At 39.1% G+C, this 17642-nt stretch overlaps 1 protein-coding gene across 4 annotated transcripts in view; it reads left to right on the top strand.

Annotated features, from left to right (window-relative positions):
• gramd2aa (GRAM domain containing 2Aa) overlaps nucleotides 1-17642 on the top strand; it is a 36866-nt gene that overhangs the window by 625 nt on the left and 18599 nt on the right. For 2 of the 4 annotated variants that reach the window (XM_039795029.1, XM_039795033.1), the window contains exon 2: nucleotides 12020-12124. In XM_039795029.1, the coding sequence (XP_039650963.1) occupies nucleotides 12020-12124 (105 nt within the window). Of the gene's footprint in view, nucleotides 1-3326; nucleotides 3638-12019; nucleotides 12125-17642 lie in introns of those variants that run through there. The other 2 variants (XM_039795032.1, XM_039795031.1) reach the window with 2 other exon arrangements.

Here is a 17642-nt window from a genome sequence, read left to right as displayed (position 1 = left end):
AATACATGTAAGAATGAAATATACAAGTAGATATTTCACTCTGAAGAACTAGCTAAATGAATGTGATATAATCTTACTCCGAAGTGATATTTTCTTATGTTTGTTTTTTTTACATTAGCAGTTAGGACGTCCAGTTCGAGTTTGCATTTTGAATGTTTTTGCTTCTGGGTATCAAATGGGTACATGCATTCGGGATGAATGACAAATGAAAAAGTGAAGGGATTAAATCATTGCAACGATTGGTCATTTTCGGCGGGCATGCCAGCTAGCTGCATTTGCATCTTTTCTTCTTTGTCAGCCGTTACAGCAGTTTACATATTATAAATATGTTTGCAGTTTGTTACACCTGCAGTTTGGATGCGATTCACCCATGATTAGAACAAAGAATCCGCTTTATTGGCCAAGTATGTTTGAACATTCAGGGAATTTGACTTCTTTGGTTGCTCTCAATGTACTTACACAGAAATAGACATACAGCTAAAAACAAGGACAACAAAGCTGAACATAGGTAAAGGTAAGGTAAACATAAACATTTGACTACTATGTACAGTTATAAATATACATTTAAAAAAGTATGTATATATATATATATATATATAAAAACAGCAACACAAAGAAATTTCAAATTTGTAAACAGTAGGACAATAGTGCAGAGTGCAAAGGGTGCTGGAATAAACACGGAACGGTTAATGTAACAGGTTGGTAAGTACATATACTCGAGGTGGTACAGTATACAGTGTATTTCGATTTTTATGTGACAGTGATACTATTTACATGTTAACAGTGTCTAATCTAAACTATAAATATAATATATAATTTACAGGTATGTAACATTTGGGATTGAAATTAAATTGCATAACAGTTTATACTCTTTAAGGGAGAGGGGGGGTCAGAATATTTATCCAGCAGCATGTACATACTTAAACTCGTCCTGAGTATAACAGCCTTCTTGAAAAGTGCCTCTGTTTTTTAAACCGAGAGCCGGAACTCTCATTAACATGACTGGTTGGAAAGTGTCTCCACTGATTTATGAATGCGTGAATGTTTGTAGCTGTGTACTGAGAGGGGACGGACTCATAGGACTGCAGCTAGAACGTTAGGTAGGTCAAGCCTTTACATATTAAACATATGATCAGTCAATACATGACACATTCTCTTAAATTAAACCACACAACTGTTTAAAAAAATGTGTTTGGCATTTAATTGTATCACCAACATTAATCAGTCGATAAATCATATGGATAAATTGACCATTAACACCATAACAGATACTGACACATACCATAATAACCTAAATGTACTTATTGAACTTTCTGCCGCTAGGGGCCTCTCAACCAAAACAATGGATTGTAAACACAGACTTTTGATGATGTTTGGAAGTTGCGTGGAATTTGGGGAGTTGTAGTTTTTATTGTTAAACACCATCGCTGGTTAGAATGCATTCACGTTTATTCATGTTACGATTAGTAACATTTGTTCGTGTCAACGTAGCTAACATTATGGATGGCCACTGTTGTGACTGTTTCCCGACGCTTCATTTAACTGCCGTTAGCGTCGTTAGCACGGATTGCTGTAATGGTAGTGGCTGGCTGTTAGCTGGCTGGGGGCTAACGGTAACAAGCTATTGCTATATGTCCCAGGGCTGTTGTCAGCTCTCATCCCGAATGAAGTCTCTTTGCACTGGGGGAGTGAGGCAGACAGACCGGGGTGTGCTAGCTGGCTAAATTAGCATTAGATTAGTCGTCTATCTATAGGCTAACGTTAACGTTACTGGTGAACTCATTCATGGGTTAGCCCAGTGCTGCTTTTATCCGTGGTCAAAACAATCATACTAGGCTACTAATAATTTTATGAGCATGTGGAACAATGTTGTAACCCTATAATGTTATCCACCAAGCATTAGCTAGCATTAACGTTAGCTACTTGTCAACCAGCACATTGTTGTAGTAATGTTAAGCTGGATCGATATTGATATGTATCAATAAAAAGATCTCTGCTGTATAATTGTGTTGCAAAGTGGCATGTAATTATTCACAAAATGATGCCTTGTGGCAGAAAAAGCAGTATTACCGTTACGAGTATTTTTTTCTGTGACACTGTACTCTCGAACGTATCATCTGGGTGCCCGTGTTTTGACGGAAGTTCCAAGTAACTAGAGGGTGAAAGGTTATATGACGCCACTGACGGGCGACTAAAGGAAACGTCCCGTGTCAGAAATAAAATAACCGATTTCTCTGGGTTTGACATTTGGTGGAAACATTTGGGATAGTGTAAGTACACAACTCAAAAAATATATAGGTATGGTCGTTTTTAGACATTTTAATGCAGAAATGTTACATATTGTACCTTTAAGTTCTTATTTGTATACACTTTTAGAGATAAATAATTCATAAATTCCCAGACTAGAAGTGTATATGACCTGTTGAAAGAAATATGGATACATACCACCAGTGGTGGAATGTAACATGTTTACTCATGTAGGCTACTTAAGTGCAGTTTTGAGGTACTTGAGTATTTCCATTTTCTGCTACTTTATATTTGTCCTTCTCCTTTTTACTTCACTAAACTTATATTACAGCTTTAGTTACTAGGTACTTTGCAGACTCAGATTAATAATACTAATTAATCAACAAATTATTATTAGTTAAGATAAAATAAGACTTTTTTTAACACTGGTGGGGAATTCACAAGCTACCCAGCAGTATAGAAAGTCATTGAAAGTAGCCCCACCCTTACACATGAATGCATCAATAATTATAAACCAATAATAATATTCTAAAAAAATATTCTGAAACGAGTATGCTACTTTTGCTCAGTGATCGAATGTAATTAAGTAAATTTACTCAACTACTATATTTAAGTTTTTGACATAGGCTACTTTGAGTATTTTCATCTTATGCTACTTTTTACTTTTACTCCTCCACATTTCAGAGTAAAATGTACTTTTTACTCCACTACATTTTATTTACTTAGTTGGTATTTTTACATTAAACCACACCAAACCAATCTAGACTGATAGCACTACAGCACTAACGTTACAGGTATAAGAGGAAAAATTGATTCTGGGTTAACTGTGCCTTTAAGTAACAGATCTGAGTAGGCTACTTCTTCCATTCACTGTTAATACTTTTGTAAAACAAGTCCTAATGGGAGAATAGTTTCCCTTAGGACTTCACTAAAAAACAAAAACAAAACTACGGACGCCCTTGCAGTCATTTTTCTGTTAGTCTCGCAGATGTATTTAATGACAAGTCGTTAAATTATTCTAGGCGTCTGTGGGAAGAAAATAGCCGCCGTTTAATCCCCTGGCAGTGCTACCAGCCCACACTGGCTGTAGGTAAGCTCAACCCACCTCACACAGGACACAATTGTGAGAGGTCACAGCTCCGCGACTCAACGCGACTCAACTCTCGACTTTATCTTTCAAGGGCTTTTTTGTGCCCAAATTGGAGTTATTAAGTCATTTTTATGGATAAAGGACATAAAATGATTTGACCGAGAAATGGAGAACAGACCGGAGGAGTTTCGTGGAGCTACAAGGCAACAACACGGCGGAAAAGGTCGCAGTGGCTTGTGAAGCTACAGGTAGGAGCCGTTAAGCGACGTTAAGCTAGCGAGCGGAAGAGCGGGCTTTCCGGTAAATATTTCAAAAATAAAAGCACAAGTGACTAATAGCTGGATGATAGGCGATGTTAGCATGCTTTGGTTTGATAACTGATGCTCATAAACGCAGGGAATGCTGTAGGCCTATAATAGGATATTTTCCAATTATTCATTTTACCTTCCAGAAGTGTGCAATTTCTCCCGTTAACCATTTCATTATGATTTCGTGATTATGATTTAACATTACTCACATTAGTCATCATATATTATTATATGCCCTGTAGAATATATTTATTCCATAAATTAACCATTTTCCGCTTTTATTCTGAAAAATCGCTTCTGTTCCACATTTTAACCTGGCTTCTCTTGACAAGTTTGACAAGCGTTTCTGCTTTTGATAATACAAGGCACTTTATTCAAAAAGCAAAATGCTATAGTGCATATACATTTCAGAAATAAAATGTGTATGAGTCATAGGCTATTTAAAGTTGTCGTTTAAAGTGGAAAATGTAAGATAATGTGATGAATTTTGTCCAGTATTGCTTTTTGACAGTAAGTTTAAACTAGGCCTACATCAGTCTGTAATGTTACTTAAACTAGAAGTGTTATAGGTTACTTTTTGTTACTTTTGTTACTAATTACTTTTAGTAATGAGACAACATAAACACTTGAAATTGGCTCTTACAAAACTAATCCATTAAATTCCCTTCACGCTAAACAGTTATTATTGTGTGTACATTTGGAGCCTTGTGCCGTCTTAAAAACACAATTCTGTCATCAAAGGCTGTTTTGAGGGGCTTGCACAATGGGGAGGTTATTTCAGGAGGTCTCAAGCAGTGCAGAGTCCAAAGGCTCTGCTTCTGTTGCAGTTTCATAGACTTTTTTCCAGACCAAATTAAGCTAATGTAGGCTACTACACTAATTAAAAAAAAAAAAAAAGTCCAGGGACAGCTGGCAATCATAATGATGCCACGTGATGTGACATAGCTCTGGTAAAAAGTCTTAAGCATAGTCATCTTTTCCATTTTTGCATTTATTTTGTATCTCTTTATTTTCTATGCACGCTGTATGTAAGTCTCAAGGGCCGTCCACACCAAGAACGATAACTATAACTATAACGTGAAGTGAAATTAAGCAAATCTACCTACCACTTGTGTATTTAACCAGCAAAAGTTCCTGGTTGGCTGGTGGATGGTGCTAATTTTGTACCCTGGTTGCAACGTAAGATTACAGGAATGCCTTTAGTAATATCCTACATAGGGTACATGTACCAAAACGTATATGGTTATTTTAGAGCTGAGCAATATATCGATATTATATCAATATCGTGATATGAGACTAGATATTGTCTTAGATTTTGGATATCGTAATATGGCATAAGTGTTTTCTTTTACTGGTTTTAAAGGCTGCATTACAGTAAAGTGATGTCATTTTCTGAACTTACCAGACTGTTGTAACTGTTCTAGTATTAGTACCCACTTAGTCATTATATCCACATTACTGATGACTATTTATCAAAAATCTCATTGTGTAAATATTTTGTGAAAGCACCAATAGTCAACACTACAATATCGTTGCGGTATCGATATCGAGGTATTTGGTCAAAAATATTGCGATATTTGATTTTCTCCATATCGCCCAGCCCCAGGTTATTGTCTACTGGCAGCCCCTGCTACCACGCCATTTTGTTTATCAAAAATAAGTGACAGGGAAGGATCCCCCGGATCTTATCTCCTGTGACAGAGGTCCTTGCTAAGCCCCAAATGTCCTCAAATCCTAGAAACACCCCTGCAGTACTTGGCAAATCTTGGAAAAGCCATTGGCTGACAACAACGTATTGGCACAGGGCTACAGGGAAATGGGCGACTAGAGTCAGAGAGAGTGCAGTGATTCTTAAGCAACAATCCCAGTGGCTAGCAACCCTAACAAGATTAAAGTTTATTGGATTGGAGGAGGTCTTGTGACAGCACAAAAATAGGACAGGGAGGTGAGGTCGGAGAGGTGAAGGCCTTTCAATTAATGTTCATGTTAAAAAGATCCAGCAAAAGAGCAGGAGGGAGGTTGGAAGGGCCATTAGGACAGTTCATTTGTATTTTAACACATACTGACCTCCATCTTCTAATGTCAAGTTATCGTTTACTTGTTTGTTGTGTAAAATAATGACAGTGCCTACATGGTGTGTCATAAATACATGTGTGTATTGCCTTGGAGAAAAGGCAGTGTTTCTATAAGGCCAATATAAAACCTGCATCCGAAGCATGTTAGGAATGTTTCAATGAGCTGCTCCTGCTGCTTAAAAGTAACATTCCTGTTTATTTAGAGTAAGGCTGTACGTTTTATCCTCACCACTCCACTGCTACAGTGGCTCCCTGTATCAGCTGGCCATCCTACAAGCCCCAGGGCTCTCAAAAACTCCAGGTGAATTTTGTGGAAATTGGTTTGTGTTAATTTGATTAAGTGTGTCTAGGAATATGGGGATATGCACCACTAAACATAACATTAACTGACATGATAGGAGCCTTTAATACCTTATGTTTAGATCCTGGCTTTAAGGTGGATCCTGTTAGCCTAGAATTCTAGATGTACAACTAGCGGCAGCAAATGTAATTTGCAGCCAGGGTCAGTCTAGCAACTCTACGTTGGCTTGCGAGCTGGAAAAACCAAATTCTGGTCAGGCCAATCACATCGTGTATAGAGTCGGTGGGCGGGCTTAACATAAGGACGTTAATTCCCTGTTACTTGAAAACAAAGAAGATGGCTGCTGCTGGCGAACAGTGCTCTTTGGAATCGGCTTTGGCCGCGACTCTGGAAGACTTGGAGTTAAGCACTTAAGTCATTCTTAAAAAAAAGGAAGATGTGTTCAGAGTTTTGCCGACCGGATACGGCAAAAGTTGAATCTATCACCTAGCGTTGCTCTGGTTGGCTATGAGTGCAGAGGGAATTTGAAAGACAACCGTTTATCCCGCCCTTCGGATTGAGCCCTGCCAATGGTGAGTTCCCAGACCCGACATCTTGATGTGGGTCTGGCTTGTCAGGCTAGGATCCTGTGTCAAAATCTAGTAACCTTCAATCTCAAACCTTCATTTGTGAGTGATGAAATTACCACACAGCAGACTTGTTGCCATGCAGCCTACTATTCCAAAAAGAAGGTGAAAAGGAAACAAATACTGAGGAATCTGGGGTTACCACTGGCCCAGCAGCTCATTTTAACCTTTACTTTTTCAGATTACACTTAGACACCCTATGCTAGCAATTACCTATTCCTAATTTTGTGAACTAAACAAACAACAACAAATATTGCTTTGGACGAAAGTGTCTGCCAAATGAATGTATTGCAGTGTAATGTAGATCCCATCATAGGGCAAAATAAAGGATTCTTTTCACCCTGGTTTTCTAAATGATCGGAATGGATTATGCGTAGCTAACTTGCCATTCTCTATTTTATTAGGACTGTCTAACTAGCAAGACTTTAACAAACATTGTCACTGAATGTAATCCAGGATTTTGAAGAATCATCCAATACTGATGTTTAGGTCTGGCCATAGGGTTGGATCTGATCTCTACCCTCAGAGAACCACGGTTACATTTGTAACATTCAGATGAAATTGCCAATCAGGACGCAGTGTTTTGTGCTGAACAATTCGCTAAGTTAACAGATTCTGTATCAAATAGGGTCGACCTGCAAATGACATTGTTTGTCCATTAATACTGTGACTGAAACAAAAATTGGAACAATTTGTGTCAATAACTGTGTGTCCAGTGCTGGTATGTGTTTCATAAGGTTTTTAGACTGCAAGCAAACATTTTGTGAATGGGGACACTAAATAGCCATCCAAAGTCTGTTTCCTGTGCCGTCAGACACAGTGGGTGGTGTCAAAACATTCTCAGCCGTTATAAAGTCATAAGGTCTTTTTTCTCTCCACCTAAACTAAATATAAGGTGACTAACTACTAACTAACATGTCACGATTCACATGTCTGCACGCTGGCTTTCATATGAAAATTAATTAATAGCTGTCTGGGAGGCAGAAAATTCATCTCAAAATGGGCAGCAGTTATGTAAAAATACAGTATGTGACTTGCAGTTATATATCTATGCTCTGAAACATGCAATGCTAGTGTCAATTCCCATGTGTAACAAGGACTTGTGTAAAAAGGTGTTGAGGCTTCAGATTTCACTTCAGAAATTGTTGATTTAATACTCAAGAACAGGGGCGTAGCTCAAAATTCTGGGCCCTGTAGAAAGGCATTTTCTATGGGCCCCTCCCCGCATCCACAGCTATTAATTCTAGCATCTTTTTGGGCCCTCCTCACATGAGGGCCCTGGGTACTCAGTCCCCTTATTCCCCCCAGTCTGACGCCCCAGCTCAAGAATAACCTTTTACAAAGTAAATCCAACCCTACTTAGTTCACCAACATTCCCTGTTGTTAAGAATGTTTTAATTTGAAACAGTTAACCAGCTTTATGGAATTATTTTTGTTAAAATATGAAAGAATGCCTCTGAATGATTTTGTGCAAATTGGCATCTTCTTAGAAAAGTCTTTGCCTAAATATTCTCAATGCCCTCAGCTACTGATTTGGGGAACTTTACTAACTTTACTTTTTGTAAAGAATAGCTGAGCCCAACAAGTAGTAACAGGTATTACAAGCATCCCCTTTGAACATTGTTTCTAAGTGAACTGAACCACAAGGCTCCATTTTGCCCTTAAGGCCCACATCTGGGATCATATACCCCTCCTGAATCCCTTAACCTCAGGCTTAAGTTGAAAAGACCCCACAAACCCTTTCCTTATCGCTTACAACAGGCCCTTCGCCTCCCATTCAACCATCACAGATTACCAGTCAGATGTAAAACCTCTAGGACCAGGAAGCCCTTGTTGTTTGAACAGGTCAATGGCTGACATTAAGCTTCTGGCCAATTAGAGATAATGCACTGGAAACTGCATGCAGGAGCCTATTTCCATCAGCACCTTTAATTATACAAAGGCAGGTGCTAACGACTCCCCGTCTCCCAGAGGAAAATATGGCACGGGCGGGGGCAGGTGAGTGTTGATGTGCAGATGAGAGGAAGAAACATAATAGATTGTTTGTTTAAAGGTTTTGTGCTGTTTTATGACAAAACCGCAAAGCATTTGAAGGATAATACCAGCTTTTATCTTCCAAGTTATCATCTAGATCAGTGATTTCCAACCATGGGTGCGTATGTACCCCAAGGGTATAGTTTCCAGGGGGTACCTGGAAGATTGCACTACTAAAAATAAATTAGGATTTGATTAAAAAAATATCTACATATTTGTGTTCAGGAAGACAATGCATAGCAACATGGGATTACACATTGGTATGATGCTGATTTTGGTGTATTTACAATAACTAGTAAGCTACGGGATTACAAAGTAGGCTACTTACGTCAATATAAGACAGTTGTTCAACATAAACACCACGTTTTGCAACGAGAGCATGTGAAAAATAGTTATCAAGTGAACAGAGTAGTTAGCTAAAAGTAATGAATAGTGAACATTAATAGATAAAGTTAATGAACATTTTCTCTCCATCTTCTCCAATAGTTTAGCCTTCTGCTAACCGTAGCCAAAGGCTCATGGCTGTGGTGAAAGCTCATGGCTGCGGTTAGCAGAAGGCTAAACTATTAGCAACAGTTTCTCTCTATCTCTGAAATGCTTTTTCCGGTATTGACACCTGTTTTATTCATAAACATGAACTTGAATCACAGTATGTCATCTCAAACGGCTTTACAGGCCCACAAGTTTGCAACGAAAACTGCTATGTTGCCAACTCTTTTCCAATGAAAGTAGCACTAGCTCCAGGTGTTTGTTTTGCCTTTTCCAGAAAATAGCCTGCCCCAGCTTTAGTGGAACACATGATGGGTGGTGTTAAGGGGTATACTTGAGCTCTATGGGACTGTTGGGGTACGTCAGATAAAAAAAGGTTATTTAGACTAGTCGAGTGATCCAAATTTCCATTGCTTTGTGGTCTCATTGCAGATGGAGACTACAAGGCATGTTTTCACTCAAGCCATTTGCTGCCCCGTCCATTTCAACGCATGCAAAACAACTTAAGCCCTTTAAATAACCTAAGCTACATAATCCATCACAGTAAACATGAAGCTGTGATTTGGTTCCCTCAAAGTGTCAGTTGAATTGTACCTTATACCTCTGTTATGGCCCAGGGTTATCTGACCCATTCTCAACCCTTCTTTTGTCAACTCAAACCAAGCCAGTCAAGGGTTGATCCCTGGTCATGACGATTCAGATATGAGCTGGGTCACAACCTGGGAGCAATACCAATTAGGGCTGTTGGAAGAAATTCCGAAAGTCAAATATAATTTGAATAGTAAAAAAATCAATACTATTCGAATGCCGAAATCACAATTAGAATGTGATTTTTTTATTTATAAATATGTTGGCTAACATTAGCTAATCTCCCTCTTCTCACCTTGGCCCGCATGTGAAAACGAAATGCCTTTGTCATGTCACGTCTGTTGACTAATACGTTAGCGGGAGTGAGAAACACAAGGCATTGTGAGGTCTTAACATCATGGAGCACGTAACGTTAGTGACAGGCTGCGGCTGGAAATCAGAAGAAGGAATGGAAATAGTTTTAACACGATTTGAAAATCGACATCCACCGAGCCAAAATGCTTATGTTATCGTTAGTTAGCTCGTTCTTGTTTTCCTTACTGCGTCACGAGTTATAAATTTAGTAACGTTAGCTTAGCTGGGAGCTTCATGGAGACAGCTAAAATTAATGTTAGCTGCCCTACAGCTGTCAGAGTAGCTGCGACAATAAACCTTCTAATATCTGTATTCTCAGTTACGTTACAATCTGCAACAAACAGGTTGCTTATGAATCACTAAAATAGTAGTGACAGTACCGTTTTGCTTAGTTATCAATGCCGTTAGCATCGTGGCTAACACTTTTGTTACTTAGTTTATGACAAATGGTTTCGGCTGTGCTTTTTCACATGATGTCATTGTGCTAACCGAGCACCGTTAGCCTTTACAACAGAGCCGCTTCAATAAACTTGTTAGATAATGTTTCATTACAGAGTTCTCTGTTGATTTGTGTTTGTCTCTGTGTGCTAGTGGTGGAAAATGATAATAAACAGAGAGCGGCGTGTCGGAAATGCAATGCGCCGTGACGTAGGTCCCGTTCAAGGCCAGGCTAAAGTCCTTCTAGTGGACAGAGCGTGTAACAACAACCACATGCTTCTAGTGCCATTGACAATGCATAAGCCTAAGTAGTGTAGTACATATTAATAACAAGCTGCATTTGAGCATTAAATATTCAAATATTATTTGAATATTTAAAAAAATAACTAATTAAATTCAAATAGTATTATAGAGGAAGATTGACAGCTTTAATACCAGTGACCTCACGTGGTGGTTTACACTCATATGCAGACGAGTTCAGTTTGCAGAAGAGTGCTGCTCTTTCGTCACATTCGGATAATTTTGTGTTTACAAGGTTCTGGGCTGATCATGGTGAAGCAGCAGGTGGTCAGTTGGACTGATTGTGTTATTCACACATTTATTTATTTGTTACGGACTTTAATTGAGTGGCACCTCCTTGATATTTCGCATCATATTCAGTTGATCTCCTTTAGTTTAAACCAGCAAGGACTCTGTGAATGTGTCATGTTGCCTACCTGAAAAAAAGTATTATTTGTGGATCTCTTTGGTGTTGATGGGAATTTACTTCTCCAGTTGCTTTTATGAGATTATATAGAAGGAAGAGAAGGTTAAAAAGTGCTTTGTCTTGTCTTTTAAACACAAAATCAACCCTGGTTGAGCCCTCGGCGTGAAAGGGGTATAAGTGTTTTTTAATGTTAGTGTGTGTTTGTTCTACTTATTGTTAATCACTACCCATAAGAAGAAATGTTAATCTTTGTTTAAAGACATCTCACCTTAACACAATTTATGGTCAAATCCTTGGTTTCTTCTTCTGTTGGCATCAGTAATGGTTCATTTCAAGAGACATTCATTGCTAAACAGTTTCAAAGTGTATTTGAAAAAAATGTTTGAGTCAGCTCGCAGCAGCACATCAGGTCAGCCATCTGCACAACCTCTGAGGTGCTCTTTTGTTTGTAGACATCTGGGCGAGAGGAGACACTGGCCCCATTTACACAATCCCAAGAACACAGCTTTATTTAGCTGAGTCGAGATTATTAATTGAGTGTAAACCAGCAGAATCAGACTTTGAAAATTGCATCACAGCTCTGTTGATTTTGAATACAGAGTCCACTTGTTTGCCCCATAAACTTTTTTTTTTTGGGTAAGAGAGCTCTCTTTGAAGCCAAACTTGGAGGTAAAAACAAACATCATTTTTTTTACAAGTGTACATGAGGTTCCAGCGGAGAGGTGCCTGCTGTTAACACAGAGCTGTGTGTTTGTGTACTTAGGGCCAGGAGCATGACTGATCAGCCGGAGCAGAGCGAAGAAACAGGCCTGCTCTCAACACAGGACCTGGACCACTCCAAGGACGACGACACACACGGCCACTTCAGGCAAAACACACACACACACACACACACACACACACACACACACACACACACACACACACACACACACACACACACACACACACACACACACACAGCTCTGCAAACACTTGGTGTATTTTTCCCCACACATACCATCTGTATCCTGTGCATGGTCATGGGTTACATCCCCAGGAGATTTATTTTCACAGCACTAATTTTGTGCTTTTATTTCAGCTGTATTTGATGTCAAACAATGGTCAAACGTGCACATACATGTACACAAAAAGACCGCACACAGAGATTTACAAAGGACATTTTTTTCTTTTCCCCCCCAAAGGCCTGGAGAGAATATATACGTGTTTAGATAATGTAAATTGCTGTAGTTATACTAACTGTTTTTATTCTATTTAAACATATTTTTTTGTGTGCAAGTATTCATATGCACAATGTCAATGGTGTGTGTGCAGACAGAATGTGTGTGTGTTATATAAGAAGGATTCGAGGCAGGAGCGGTGTAATCCTGGGGAATCTGTTCTGGGATGAGATTTAGCTCTGAAGCACGGTGTGTGTTATGACTGTGACTCAGTGAATGGGAGGGACTTTATGCACTTGTCAGTCTTAAACTTGCAGCACTCAGAAAGCAGTGTGTGAATCTTTTATCCTCTCCCTGCACCTAACTCACCTCAACACTCCTCTGTTGCCGCATGCATTATTACAGATTGTAAATATTTGTTTACATAAATGTTTCAAGCTGCATTAATTGATCAAAACAAGCTGACAACCACCACATATCACTGGCTTATAACGTTATGGCCGATGAGTTAGCTAACAATATTATTACAACTATTTAGACATCCAGGACACACAAAGCAATATCAATATTCATTTTGAATCATGTCCCACTTTGGCATACTGATCTCATATTCCCTCTCCTTTCAGTTCTGTTTTGGTCTCCACCAACTTACATTTAGCATTTTGCTCTTTGACTGTCTGATGCTCCATTAGGTTCACCAGCTTGTCACTTGGTGCTGGGCAGGTAGCATACAGTGGGTTTAGTAGACACGGCTTTCTATGGATGTTATTGTGAGTAGCTTAGACTCAAGCATCAATTGAATGTGTTGTAAAACCAAAACTATGAGCTGGAATAGGCTAAAAAGCTAGAGATAGCTGATAGTTTACTGTGGGTCTGTCACATCAAGCAACCCCTTTCACATTTGATTCATCATATCACATCATATAAACATTCTTATTGGATGCACTTTTAAAGACTAACATAAACAAAACGTGATTGACACAGAATATCAATACAATATTGTTGAATTTGAAAGTATTCCCTATGATATTATAATATTATAAATACTCAAGTATAGTATGAGTATTTGTAAATCATTGCTATTAAATACCCAGGGTAATGTTTGCAGGATATTTGTCTTAAACATATCTTTCTAAAGTTCAAAAGAATCCAAATTATTGCCCAGTTAAGGTTTTTTCAGGGATTTTTATATGACATTTTAAAATAAAAAAAAACACACAAAGTGTCCTCGGATATGTGGCCTTTTCTTGTTCCATTTCCTAAAAATGGGAAATCTTTAAAATATCTATTAAGATCCCCCAAACACCTCATGCAACATAACCAAAGTGTGCACTAGAATTTTCTGTAATTGTAGTAATTCCTCACTAACAATGTTTGGGTTGCACTTACTGTTTACGAGTCACCAATTAGGAAATTATCAGAATTATCAGTATTATGAAACACTTGTCTTGGATAATGCTTTGATAAAAGATAAGATAAACATAAACATTGTATGATTTCCTTAGAGATTACATTGATGTGATAATTGACTGACTTAAATGTCCCATCTGTATGAACTGCTTTAAAGTAAAGTCTTGTTTCAAATAAGCACTCTGATCTATGAATCAGATACTTTGATTTTAAACTCAGGAGACTATTTGAAAGTTCCTTTTACGTCTCACATTATTCCTCTCTTTTCTCGTAGATTCTTTTGAAGTCTCATAGTGAGTCACTTCTCTCAGTTCCAATTTCTTCTCCTCAAGCTACATTATTGACTGGGAGTCCACTCCTACACCGGCCACCGATGGGAGGTGTTCGCTTTCTAATTTAGGATTCAATTTAGGATTCTTTGAGCTTGTAATTAGTTTCACTAGTCAGTCTCACAGCCAAGGGCAATGACACACACACACACAACACACACACACACGCAGAAAGCAACATTTTGCTTTGCTCGCACAGGTATAAGCTGATACACAGGTTTAAGTTTCATTTCCAAACTACAGCTTCTGAAATGATGGTTGAGATCAATTTATGGATCATTATTCCTTGTAGCTTATGTGCAGGTTTACTTCATGTACACGATGTGATCCACCGTCCGCTGAGCCTCCTGGCACCTGGAAAACCAGCTTATTTTGCTGCTGCTGCTGTGTAAAAAAAACCCTTACAAGAACCTTCCTTTCAAATTCATTTCAAACCCTCTGAATAATGTCCAAAATATATAACTATAATTGTATCTATATCTTGTATCTATGGCATAGACTGTAAAAATAAGATTTATGGACAACTATCCATCATTTCCCAACTTCATCCCAGCATGACCTTGTTTATACCCTTAGTAAAAAAAAAAAAAAAAGCTTTACCTCGACACACCACATTCACAGCTCTCCTACATAAAGCTGTGATGGGAATTGCCTGTAGCAATATTCTTCTTACACTCACCTAGCATCTAGATGTACTAGCAGTATTGATTAAGACCTGGATCTTGTGTCAAAGCTAGAGACAGATGGAGAGGGAGAGGGAGGACTGTAGAGCCGGTTAGTCCCCACAGAGCTGGCCGTGTTTTTTAATAATCACTCTCTTCTCTCCACCTGGGAGTGCAGAGCCGCTGTGGTGCCTATATTTAGGCAGCAACCAGCAGGCAGGAAGAGCAGCACACATGCACTATTGCATGTGACATGGTCACAAGATAATGTCTCGTCTAAGAGGGTGGTTTTAATGAGGTAAAAGTTGAATTTGCACAGCTAGGACACGCTGCATCAAATAATTCCGTGTTAGAAAGGTGGTAATGACCTGCTGTAATTGAGTTTGGTTATGGATAACTTATTAGATATCCTGTTTTCTAAAGTCATGTTAACTCCATTGAAATTATTTTGGAATTTTGTCATTTAAAGGTATACATCTCATGTATTTTGGACAATACTTAATGCACAGCACATGTACATTTTTGTGAGCACATACCTCACAATATGATGTTCTAGTGAAACAGTTACGGTAACATAAAGAATAATTTAACTTTTCACAAGAGACTATTTTACCATTTTTGGGGTCTTGGATTGGTGCGTGGTGGATTTTTTCACTGCTGTTTTGAAGCTCAATCAATCCATTTTCTTTTGTCACATGCAATCATACCGTTAAATATATCATGTAAAGTGAGTGAATGCATCACTTTAAGTTTCTGTAAGGTGTGCAGTAGATCCAGCCTGAGAGGAGGCAGCGCTGTTACAGCTGTCTACTGCTCGCTGTAAACAACAGCCTTAATCCTGCTCTTACACAAGCGCACACACACGCACACACACACACACACACACACAAACACACACACACACACACACGCACACACTGCACACAGCAGGAGCAGGCAGCTATAGCATCTGTCAACCCCCTCTGCTCGTTGACACTTTTAACCCTGCTTTGGTCTTTGTCCAGCATGTGTTGTGGATCTCTAATGTCTCTAATTCACCCTCTGATTCTCTATATGAAGGAGACAATGATAGTAGAGTAATAATGGAGAGCATAACAATGAATGACCTAATGCTTGAAGACAAATAGAGTCATATTACACCTATACACAATGAAGCCTCCAGTATTTCATTGTACTGTGTGCACACAGAGTGGGTGGACACAATAATATATTACAGTCCAATACAACACACCTGGAATCGTGTCTTTAACGTGAAGCTTATAATGTTCACTGCTAGCAGGTAAACCAGCTGTATGTGAAACACAATCTGAATTTCAGGTCCAAATGCCAGCTTGTTCAGGGGGGGGGGTTTCAGGTTTCAACCCTATTTCCCAGTTTTAATCGGTTGATTGGAGTTTGCTCTGTTGTCATGGGGTTGAAGATTTGTTGAGATGTAAGCTCAGTAGCTGTTTTCACTTGTGGCCCCTTTGAGGACTCCTCACCCTTAACTTTTAGCTAAAACAGACAAGAAGTCCTAAAAGTTATAAGGGATTAAATCACGACGACGACCGAGCTTGTGCGACAACAGATTCACCAGCGTGACAACTGATGACATCTCAGATTTGAGTTTACACTGGTCATTTTGCTGTGAACTCAGACATAGAAATTAGCATTTCCATGACATCATTATCTCAGTGTCATCGTGACCGATGCCCCGGCGGTGCAGAGTTTACCTCTCTCATCTCCACTGTGCTTCACCACGAGAGGCACAGTCAGCGACATGGTAAGAGGCAGCAGAGTCAGGGAGGGTTGTTTGGGGACAGAGGTTACGCTATCTTCTTACCCAGAGGAGAGTCTCTCATCAGAGCAGGGACAAGGACAGTCCTGCTGCTATTAAGGCAACAGGAAGGGGTATTTTAACATAATGCCACCTTGCTGTATACAGTTAAGGACACTATTCAAGGAGAATACAAATGTGGTTCTGTTATGGTATGATGTTATAAATTCCCTGCTGAATCATAGTGCAGCCACGTTGAGAGATATGAAACATTATTCTGGAGGAACAAGTGAGGTCAAAATTAAGCCATAAGTGTTGACGCCTGTGCAGTACGCTCGTGTAGACGTCAACACGTGTACCGGGTGCGTTCATAGGAATGAAATTGTTTATTTCTATGGGTGGTTACATGTGTGTTTTATACTGGGATGTAACGTTACTCACACAAGCAAACAGATCTTACTCGATCTTTCGCTTTCTCGGCCATAGACTGTTAATATTAATGGACAGCGCATGTGTGACGTCACCCATTGGTTTGTGGAGATCTGCTATCCGTTTGTAGACGAGAGGGGGGAGTGAGGGAGGAGCCCTTACACTCTACGTTGCGTTACACACTTTCACATCATAGCCACGCCCTAAAACACCCCCTGCTTTATCGCCGATTTTAAAGTCAACGAGACCATAATTCAAATAATCTGGTAGATAACGTTACATGTGTTGTGGAAAATAGCTAAGCTCGCTAGCTAGCGAGCAAGCCAAGCATCAAGCAAGGTGACGCAAATTGTGTGAAATGAGATATGTAGTTCACTGAGCGGTTTCAAACTAAACTAAGTGGTACTATGACAAACCTATGACAAACTGACTGACTTTCTTCACTTGCAAAATTATCTTTTAAATTGACAAACACATGTGTAATTCATGGCTCAATTCAAACAGGATCAAGAAATGATTTGTCTCTTCCCCTTAACTACCATAAATATTTTTTCCGAAATAAGGTCCCATGGGGTCCACCGGAAGGTGGAGGAACTTCGCCTTTATCACCTTACTTCCTGCTTTGCTCCCATAATAAATA

Source organism: Perca fluviatilis, chromosome 3, assembly GCF_010015445.1.
Source record: "Perca fluviatilis chromosome 3, GENO_Pfluv_1.0, whole genome shotgun sequence".
Taxonomy (NCBI): Eukaryota; Metazoa; Chordata; class Actinopteri; order Perciformes; family Percidae; genus Perca; species Perca fluviatilis.
Note: the sequence above shows the minus strand (reverse complement) of the source record. Positions and strands in the feature narration are given on the sequence as shown.